At 51.0% G+C, this 10,639-nt stretch overlaps 1 protein-coding gene across 2 annotated transcripts; it reads left to right on the top strand.

The window, feature by feature from the left end:
• Positions 1 to 1,346: 1,346 nt before the first annotated feature.
• On the top strand, positions 1,347 to 8,814 carry LOC122388844 (methyltransferase-like protein 24). 2 transcript variants are annotated; one of them, XM_043380304.1, is made up of 2 exons: positions 1,347 to 1,561; positions 7,930 to 8,814. In XM_043380304.1, exons 1-2 carry the CDS (start codon positions 1,356 to 1,358, stop codon positions 8,720 to 8,722), a joined length of 999 nt encoding a protein of 332 aa, XP_043236239.1. In that variant the 5' UTR covers positions 1,347 to 1,355; the 3' UTR covers positions 8,723 to 8,814. The 2 variants fall into 2 exon arrangements, with proteins under 2 accessions (XP_043236239.1, XP_043236240.1); XM_043380305.1 differs by lacking the exon at positions 1,347 to 1,561 and adding an exon at positions 6,494 to 6,633.
• Positions 8,815 to 10,639: the final 1,825 nt, after the last annotated feature.

Here is a 10,639-nt window from a genome sequence, read left to right as displayed (position 1 = left end):
CGGAGTTAGTTGCGAGCTGACTTTATTGCAAGTGTTTTAGCTTTTGAATGATATATCATAAAAGGCACATCATTACTTGTTTAGTCAAACCCTCCCTGCCTGAAGGCGTGCCAGTCCCTGAAGTTTTTCGTTATTGCTCGGAATGCGCCGACGATAAAAAAGTAAGAACTTGAAGCTGGATACCTGACCTTTGATTCAAGCAGGATTTTATAACACCAACTGCATTCATGGTCAGTGTAGGTCACTGAACTTTGAGTATGGCGCAGTAGTGAACCTGTGCTTGGTCCAAAAATGTCACTGCTCCGTAACACCTTCAGTGCCAAAAAAAAATTATCGGACTAGGACTGAGCTTCTTTAGTTTCGTCCCATTTTCCATCAAGTGGGCTGTCATCCAGTCCTTTATTTATCGCGCCTACAATACCTATATGCTCGAGCTACAAACTTTTCGATCTAGAGCTAAGATCCGTGAAATATTTTTTCTCGGACAACGGTTACCCAAAGTCGTTGATATAGATGCCACTATTGCCAAGTTTCTCAAGAAAAGGTTCATTGCTGTCACAAATGAAATCAACGACAGGTTAAAAAATCGTAAGATTGATCATTTTGCCGTTTTGGGGAAAACGCTCAATTAAGCTAAGATTTTCGACAAAATGCGTTTTACTCGGTGTTATAGCGCATTCCCTAGGAGACCCATGAACGGTGAAACATTTTATCTTTGACCTGACCTGTGACGTCATCGGTGACCCAGAGCTCAATGCAATTTGGTTCTTTCATACAAATTTGACAGGGCTATCGAACGCCGTTTGAATTTTACGGATCCGTCTGGCAGTTTCCGAGATACGGGGGGGGGGTAAAAAATGCCCCCCCCCCCCCACCACGCGGAAGGTGGCCGGGAGGTCCACCGTCTGCTGGGTTAAGCGTGAGAGTTGAGACAAAGAGCTAGTACATACATATTACATATGTAGGTACGGTGGAAGTACGTTTCGTTATTATGATGATCACCTTTTTGATGAACCCCGGTCCGGATGCATTAAAATAACTAATGGACAATGCTCTTCACCTATAAATAAAACAAAGATAATGTATAACATACGGACATGGAACGATAAATGATCGAATTAAAATGAATCCGGTCTCATAATGCTCCACCCGCGGTTTTAGTTCGTTTCCAAGTGTTGTTTCTGCCATGTTGGCCGCACAGTTCAGAGCACTGACGGCCTCCGAGAGCGCTCTGTGGCTGTGCAACGACGAGAACATGCCTCCGGGGTTGAGTGAGAGCTGGGTTAGTGCGCTGCGACCGTTAGGCAGGCCGACGGTGAGGTTTTCGGCACGCAGCCGCCTCCAGTCGCGAGGAGATGCGTGCCGCGGCTGGTCGGCCGCTGCTGCCGGCGGTGCGCCGGCGGCTGGCGCGGCCCGGCGGCTGGCGCGCGCCGGCGCTGGCGCTGGCGCTGCTCTGGTGTGTCAGCCGTGCGCTGGTGCTGTTCCCCGGCGAGACACTGCGCGACAGGACCCTGTACCGGCTGACCGTGCTCCGCGACACGGGCAACGTCACCATCGTCAGGTTAGACCGGCTCGCCGCCACGCCGAACGTCCGGCCGGGACGTGCAGCGTGCGCTTGACGAACATCTGTGTGGTCATCACGGTTTTTGCATTTGCTGATTTGCAGCCCCTGGTTTTGATGTTGATACACCCAGTTTTGGTGTATGTACAGCCCTCTGCAGACTGCTTGGTAGGTATTCTTTTTTTCGACAAAACCGAGAATAACGCAAATACTATGTTATCAGGCACTCGGAAATCGTAACAGCAAGATCCGCGAGACTCCAGGGGCGGATCCAGGAAAACTCCAAGGGGAGGGTCATGAATCGAAGTGGTGCCCCTACCTATACCCAAAATTAAAAACTCAACGGATTTCGTCCACTTCATTTTGGTGGTGCCCCCATTTTCAGTTTTTTCTTTTTATTTTTTATTTTTAGTCAGTATCTTAACTCATAGCCACAACCACATTTACCAATTGTAAGCAAGTATATATGAATGTGCTATGTGTATAAATGTTGTGGACGCTGAGTAGTGAGTACTTACCAGGCACGTTATCAGGTAAGCGAAGCGAATCGTTGTCAGTCCGACGAACTTGAACCCTGGCGTCTAAAGGGTCTGTCCTTGACACTTCAGGCTTGTCAGGGGCACCAAAGTCCTTCCAGGGATACCACAAACCTGTCAGGGGCACCTACGGCCTTGTAGGGGCGCCACAGGCCCGCCAGGGGCACCACAGGCTTGCCAGGAAGCAGGGGCACCACAGGTCTAGCAAGTATACACGACAGGCCTGTCAGGGGCACAACGGGCCTGTTGGGCCCATGAACACCCCTAGGGGCAGGGGCACCACAGTCCTTCCAGGGGGACCGCAGGCCTGTGAGGGGCACCAGCGGCCTAGCAGGGGCACCAGTCAACACAGGCCTGCCAGGGGCACCACAGATCTGCCAGGGGCACCAGAGGCCTGCCAGGAGCACCACCGACCTTGCAGGGGTAACTTGGGCCTGTCAGGGGCACCACGGGCCTGTCGAGAGGCACTTCAGGCTTTTCAGGGGCACCATAGTCCTCTCCGGGCGCAGGGGTAGCAGGGGCACCAGAGGCCTGCCAGGGGCACTACAGGCCTAGCAAAGGCACCACTGGTCTATCAGGGGCACCACGAGCCTGTCATAGCCAGGCATCTCAGGCTTGTCAAGGCCCAGGGGCACCACAGGTCTGTGAGGGGCACCAGCGACCTAGCAGGGGCACCAGTCAACACAGGTCTGCCAGGGGCGCCACAGACCTGCCAGGGGCACCACAGACCTGCCAGGGGCACCAGAGGTCTGTCAGGGGCACCACCGGCCTCGCAGGGGCACCTTGGGCCTGTCAGGGGCACCACGGGCCTGCCGAGGGGCACTTCAGACTTTTCAGGGGCACCAGTCCTCTCCGGGCGCAGGGGTACCAGCGGCCTAGCAAGGGCACCACATGCCTAACAAGGGCACCACGGGCCTGTCAGGGGCACCTCAGGCTTGTCAGGGCCCAGGGACACCACAGTCCTTCCAAGGGCACCGCAAGCCTGACAGGGGCACCAGAGGCCTGCCAGGGGCACCACAGGCCTGCCATGGACACCACAGGCCTGCCAGGGGCACCACCGGCCTTGCAGGGGCGCCTCAGGCCTGTCAGGGGCACCACGTGCCTGCCGGGGACACTTCAGGCTTGTCAGGGGCGTTACAGTCCTGTCAGGGCCCAGGGGCACCAGGCCCGTGGTGTCCCTGCTAGGCCTGTGGTGCCCCTGGCGGTCCTGTGGTGCCCCTGTCAGGACTGTGATACCCCTGATAGGCCGTTGGTGCCCCTGGCAGGTCTTTGGGCCCCCGGGCCTCAAGGGGGGGCCATGACCCATGTGACTCCCCCCCTTGGATCCGCCACTGCGAGACTCCGCAGCTTAGATTGGCATTATCATCGTACGCATTTTCCATCCAGTTTGGCAACAAAACCCAAAAGTTTATATTTGCCCCCAAAACGAACTTTTACATTTTGTTGCCACACAAAGCGTATGCTTTGTTTATTGATAGGCCCTATCGAAAGAGTGGAGCATGGCGCATCTATTTGCAGTGAGTTTCAATCGACTGATAACATGACTTTTGAATTATTATCAGTTTTGTCGGAAAAAGAATACCTACCACGCAGTCTGCTAAGGGCTGTACTTGCATAGTTAGGTACCGGTGGGTAACGGGGTAAATATTCCCCTTCTCTGTCGTCCAAAATCGACAAAATGTTGTCGTTTTCTTGACAACAGACAAATAAAACAGAATAGCAAAGGTATGACATTAGAAACAACGTTTTGGCTCTGTGACGCCCAACACCACAAAGTAAAGCAAAATTTCTGGGAGTTTTAAAAGTTTAATAGCATTTTTAGTAGTTTGCCCCTCGCAGATCAATAGCAGTTTTTGGTCTATACCTAGGTACCTATCGATAGGTATAAGACGTAGATATGTCATAATCACACTTTTTAGAAATAACCACTTGCGGATCTAGAAAGGGGCTCTTGGACGCCACGAGGGTGTGTCTTAACCCGCGCCCGGCTGGGGGTCCTGGATTTCCACGCCCTGTTGGGGGGGGGGGTGTTTGAACACCCCCCCCCCTTGTAACTCGGCTCCTGGGCCACGTAGCGATACGCGGAAGGCGGCGTTCGAAAGAGCGTCAAAAATAATGACGAAATCACTTCAGTCAATTTTTTGGTCAGGTCAAAGGTCAGGTCACCAGAGGTCATTGAAGGCAAAATTTCGCCGATTTCCAGGTCGAATGTCGAAAATTTCCAAGAAGCCAACGCATAACTCGGGAACCAATAGAGCTACAGCGCCGCGGAAAAGCGCATTCGATAGCCCTATTAACGCCCTTTCTGAATGACTCCTCAGATTTGACCTAACGTTAACGGTTTTGCCTGCAGGGGGCAAAAACTGCAAAAATAGCCGATTTTTTTGGAAACAGTTTTTTTTCTGCAATAACTTTTGACCCAAGCACTGTACGAGCTTAGCTTTTACCGGCATCGTGTTCCTCTCGTCAAGACGCATCGAATGAACTATACCTTGACCTTGAAAGTCAACTTGAAAATTTGACCTCAGGTCAAGGTCATGACCTGACCGGAAAGGGTCATGTTGCATATCAGTCGATCCGTATCGTCGAGCTGAACACATCCAAGGCGTTTTCATCGCTCTAGCATGCCTCTATCAAAAGTTATTTGCGAAAAACTGTTAGATACCATTCGTGACGTAAGATGACCTCAGGGCATAAACAAGGGTCACGGACACCATTTTCATGTTCAGTGTGTCTAAACCACTTGTAATTCGGTGTTTGGGAGTATTTATAATGTCTTTCGTCCAAAAGAGGCGCATTTCAATTTTCTCCCATTGACTTATAATGGGGAAGTCGCAAAATTGACCTGACCTTAGGTCATCGATTTCAAATTCAGAGATATACATTTTGTACATGCTATTGCTCTTAGCAATCGCTGAAAGTTTCAAAGCGATCGGTCACTCGGTGTAGCTATGACAGACATTGAAACTTTTTATGAGGTGAGGTCACTTCAAGTGACCTGGTGACCTGACCTTGAATGACCTTGGTCTGAAATTTTCACAACATGTGTAGAATTGATGTATGATAAGGTGTACCAAAAACGGCGGCGCTCCGCGCTGCCGTTTTTTAGATGTTCGCGAAAAAACCACAAGGGGGGGGGTGTTCAAACATCCCCCCCAGCAGGGCGCGGGTTAATAAAAGATTTCTCCAAATTTCAAAAACTCCTTAGGATACCTTTTCCTTACGGACCGCGGCGCAGTTCAAAACGATCTAAAAAATATTATTGGTTCCCGAAAAGCCGTAAATTTTTGTCAATTTCAGGCTTTGCAAGGGGGTGGGCATTGGCTCCCGATGCCATCCTGGATCCACCAGTGGAAATCATCATTATCATATCATCGATTACTAGCCGAACAGCATATGCTTATCCATAGTGGCTTATCATATGCTAACCATGGATGACATGCATGTTATTGTAGGTGTGCATCTTAATAGAAAGGGAGGGCTGCGCGTTGGTTGATAGACCTAGACGTATGCGAAAATTTTCCTGCTATAGCATAAATGACAAGTGCGTACCTGTTACCTATTTTTTTCTAAGCACGCCTGTGAGTGTGTGTCTGAACGGAAGCATCGAGATGGTGGGGGAGCGCATTTAGCCACCAGGTTATTAAGGATACGAGGAAGGGTGAAAAGACGTAAAAAAAACTGATTGCGAGCTCTCTCTCTCTCTCTCTCTCTGATGTATTGCTTACAAAAAAGACGTTTTTCGGGTTTATTCTGAAAATGCAGAACATCATCAAAAATAGAATTTTAGGGAGCTCGGCATTTTTTTGGACAAATCGACGCGGAACTTGTAAAGCAAATCAGCCACCACAGCCGGAATGGAGAGAGCTACACCTCTTTATATATAGGCGGCAGTGCACTCATTTCAGTTATACATACCTAGCGCAAGTGGGTTCGACAGTAGATACGGCATAGTCTGTCTATGGCGAACTGTCGAAATCGGTTGCACTGTTACTGAACTGTGTGCACTATGTCTATCTTTGGCCGTGATAAGGCGTGGTCGACAGGGTGGTGGAACGGGGGGGAGGGGGGCAGCGGGACACCGTGCCCCCGCCTTCATTTTGCCATTTTAACATTAGCCCTATGGGGGTTGCATGGAAAGAATGAGACCAAAAGTCGGCAGTGCCCCCCCCCCCCTTAATTGAAGGTGTTCCACCGCTATACTGCTCTGCAGCCAGGCTCCAAGCTCTCCATTAAAGTAGCCATTTGTTACCAATGCAGCACCGCTCGTCGATGGCATGACGAGCGGCTGAGAAAGCTATCGACTGTCTTGAGCCACCTTTTCTCTTCCTCAATCACTGTCTTGAGCAGATTTCAAATTCATCCGAGGCGTCCCGAGTCTGGGCTGAGTCCGGGCCGAAGCTGGGCTGTCATGACAGGCGCGGCGCCTCTGGCGTCCCACGCACTACATGGGGGCCGTGACTTGGCACTAAATCGTAACGGTTCTCGCCAGTCTAAGGAGCGCAGCGGACGGTTTCGAGGCCAGCCGCTCACAGTGTTAGTGGAACAGCGCTCAATGCTGCATCGTGATAAATGGTTTTGGAAAGCGTGCCAGAGCAGACGTCGTTGGAACAAAGTAGACAATTGGCTGTAGTATTTAGTTATACCTATGAACGTGGAGGAACACACGTGAATGCTATAATGCGCCCACTGTATTTATGTATGCACATGTAGCCAGAGGTCGATAAAATGCTTGGAGTTGCTCCAACGAACATCTCAGTCCCATCACTGTCTCCAACTTAGCCCTCGCCTGGCGGGGGGGGGGGAGCCTCCCTAAGTTTTTTTTTTCGCGAATAGCGTAAAAGTTGGCGTCGCGTAGCGCCGCAAAAATTTGGCACAACGTCTGGGAATGAGCCTTTTGCTACCTATCCTGAAAATTCACTGCCATCCGCCGCGTCGGCACACCGGTATCTCCTCACCTTCTCCCCATACGGCCTTGATTCCCCAACTCACACCATCACACTACTGCATACGGTGACCGGTCGCACGGTGGATCTGAATGCCTACGTTTTCGCGCCAAAGTCTGAAACAACTAACGATTATCATCAGCTTAGAGATGTTGAAATTTAGCATTTTAAAGCTTTTAATTTAAAAGTTTATATGTGTGATTTAACGCACTTGTCCTTATTGATTGAGAAAAGAGCGGACTTTTTATCGTATTACCTAATACGAAGTAACGCAATCGAAGTGTGATTTCGGTCCACTGTGCGTTTTCAGGCGCGCTCGATAAAACACCCAGGCCTGGAGAAAGTTGGAAGGGTGATTTTCTGATACTCCTCACCACAAAATGACCCTAAGCGAAAAAATGCCCGCAGGGCGCTGCCAACGCGTGCCAGCGGCCCTGCTAGTAAGGGCGAAAATCAATGTATGTGTATGCGGAGCACACCCTTAGCGCTACGATGGCTCCTTGGAGACACCTGGAGAAACCTCTGCCGGCAGAAGGGTCAGGTCCCTCGCAGACGGCGCGACACGGCGGGAGCTCAGCGGGTGGCCTAGCCGGAAAGAGGATAAAAATAGCCGACTGGCCCGACCCAGCGAGGGGTGACCGAAGGGTGACCAGGAGTGAATGAGGGAACATACACGCGGTACCGAGCAGCCGATAACAGCACCGGACGATTAGTAAGTCATAAGTCAATGCTGTACTTTATGCGTAAGGAAGCATCCATGTAGACGGGCGGACTGTCTCCAGCTCTTCCAAGTATTGCTAATATCTTGCTCCAACGAGCGTTGGCACGTTGGAAGTTTTATCGACCACTGCATGTAGCTGACGCTCTTCGTCCCTGTGTGTTTCAGGGATGGCTCATCGGTGCCCGACTCGCAGTTCAGCGCCGCCCAGAAGCGCAGCATTCGCACTGCGTACAAGTGGGTGGGCACCAACACCACCTGGTGCCGGCGGCAGGCCTCGTTCGGCGGACAGGCCTACTCCAATCGCAACTGGGAGTCACGCATTCAGGACGGCGACCGACCCGTCTGCCTGGACAGCGAGTTCTCCATCTCCGACGAGCGGTCGCCGTGCGTGGTGTACGCCTATGGTGTGTCCTATGACTGGACGTTCGATGACGGGATGGCGCGTTTCGGCTGCGAGGTGCACTCGTTTGACCCGTCGATTGGTGCACAGCCGGCGCGCCGGCCCAGCGGCGTACACTTCCACCCGGTCGGACTGGGCCGCAACGACCACGTGAACGCGTACGGCTGGCAGATCTGGACACTGGACCGCGCCATGCGCGAGCTGGGCCACGACCACCTGCCGCGTCTGCAGTACCTGAAACTGGACTCTGAGGGCTCCGAGTGGGACATGTTCTCCCAGCAGCTGTTCGACGGCGTCGGCCACCAGGCGCTCGACAAGTTCGACCAGATCGGCGTGGAGGTGCACATGCGCAAGGCGGCCGAGCGGGAGATGGAGTTCTACGAGCGTATCGCCAACGTTACCGTTCGTCTGTCCGAGCTGGGCTGGGAGGTGGCGCAGGCGACGCCCACCAAAATCTACCCGGTCTGGTTCCGGTTCCCCGGCCTGGACGAGCCCGTGCCGCTCATGTACGATCTCCTGCTAGTCAATCGCAGGCGCGCTAATAGAAATAATCATTGACTCTATGAGCAAGCTGTTTCGGGCTCGGTGCTAGTGGGCATCAGGGTTTATATTTGTATTATGTGTATGTATCAATACATGTGATAGCTTTATGAATCTCGTCTTGACCCTTGACCGGCGCATGACTGGGAGAGCCCCCTCCCGTTTTTCTGCAATACCTACATATCTTCTCAAGTCCGCTTGACGTATAAACACGAAACGTACAGTACCTTCAGCTGCATCCATTCGACACTTTGTGTTTAGATTACAATTTTCTAGCTACCATAGGTCGGCCGGAAATGACGTTAGAGTGACGTCATGTCGGAAGATTTCGATACAAGACATTGAACTACGGTAATCGCTCTCAAAAGCTCAGTTGATACGCTAGATCCAATGTCTTTGCATGAGTGGACTGAGAATACCTACACGTGGCTGTCAAACTGCCATCTCGGATTTTCGAACTTTTGAGAGTGTTGAAAAACATACATATACAATAAGGTACATTTAAAAAAATATTTTTTTTATTTTTTTTTCAAAAACCTTTTCACTTTTCGAAGAAAAAAATCTGAACAAAGGTATGTGATAGTATCTAGGTACACCTATCGATGACCTACTTTAGAAAGTTTAGGCACACCGCACAATAGCTCAAAAATAGCTGAGTTATTTTTTGTTTTATAAATTTAGTTCGAATGTTTGAATGGACGGATTGACAGAGCCGAAGCCCACGCTTAGCAGAGCTTGTTGCGTAGACCCCGACCCCTACCGTCCGATCGCGCAATTCCGGGTATCGGGAAAATTTAGATGCCAAAGTTTAACGTGCCCTTCAAAGCCGGACACGGCCTGTCCCACTCAACTGAGTTCAACTGGCTGCGGCTGCTCCCACCAACCGCAGACCATTCCCGTCAGGAGTCTCAAATATCGAGCGCCGGAGCGTCTCGAACCCGGGCTCTCTACACTACCGGGAGTCCAATGCTCCACCAACTGAGCTACGGGACAGACCGGGGACAGTTATACGCATTTTAGTAAAAATTTCGCAATTTTAGATTCTTCAAATCCATCTTCAGTACGTTTTTTGACATTGCACAGTAATATAAATTCCAGTTCCCGAGCTCAAACTGCATCCGATAGACACTTTTTTTTTGTTGAAAAAATTTCAACTTCAAAATTCGACCTTTTTTTATCTCGTGACCTGACCTCAGCTGAATTCAGCTGAGAATGACCTCAAATGGCTCGGACAATACTGTTTTCGAAATCTATGAGTGAAACGGCCTTAAAGCATGTGTCGATACAAGATGTAAAATTTCCGTGGCCTATCACCTTAAAAATTCGAGCCTTCACCTTAAAAATTCGATACACAAGCTCGTTACCTTTAGAGGAGCTTCGGCAAACATCAACGAGTGCGTAAGCCAAAAATGAGCCTGATCTGACGTGTTAGACGGCGGCCAGAGGGCCAGAGGCCAAACTGTGAACGAGCCAAAATGCTGATAATTTTTACTAGGTACCTGTGGCCTGTGGGCCTGTTTCCAGACTCACCTCAAATCTTGGTGATCAGCTATCCCGAAGCAGGAGGTTTGGGGCGTGACTGAAAAGCCATGAGTGTGTGCGCCCTAAGGATAGATGAGAGGGGCTCGAAGTTTTAGTTCATCACCTTCGGCCGGGCTCGTCATTCGCAGCATCAGCGATGAGTGGCAGCCTGCAGCGCCACCAGTGGCGGTTCTACGCTGCCCTCTGGCGGCAACTGTGGTAACTCTGAGCCTGACCCGTTCTAGCCGATGGTGCTGCCACCTGTGCCGACTGCCGACCGTGTACCGCTGCCTGGCGAGTGTGTAACCCAAGAATAAGCTCATGACTTGTTTAGCACAAGTCAGAGCCCGCACTGACAGGCAGTTTGGACTGCCAAAATGTTGATAGTTTTTACTTTGACCTGACCTGTGACCT

This window comes from Amphibalanus amphitrite, unplaced genomic scaffold (genome assembly GCF_019059575.1).
Source record: "Amphibalanus amphitrite isolate SeventyFive unplaced genomic scaffold, NRLGWU_Aamphi_draft 000336F_arrow, whole genome shotgun sequence".
NCBI lineage: Eukaryota > Metazoa > Arthropoda > Thecostraca > Balanomorpha > Balanidae > Amphibalanus > Amphibalanus amphitrite.
Note: the sequence above shows the minus strand (reverse complement) of the source record. Positions and strands in the feature narration are given on the sequence as shown.

Coding starts and splice junctions, on each gene's coding strand:
- LOC122388844 (XM_043380304.1), top strand. CDS start 1,356: ATGCGTGCCGCGGCTGGTCGGCCGCTGCTGCCGGCGGTGCGCCGGCGG. Junction 1,562..7,929: donor GGCAACGTCACCATCGTCAG/GTTAGACCGGCT, acceptor TGTGTGTTTCAG/GGATGGCTCATCGGTGCCCG.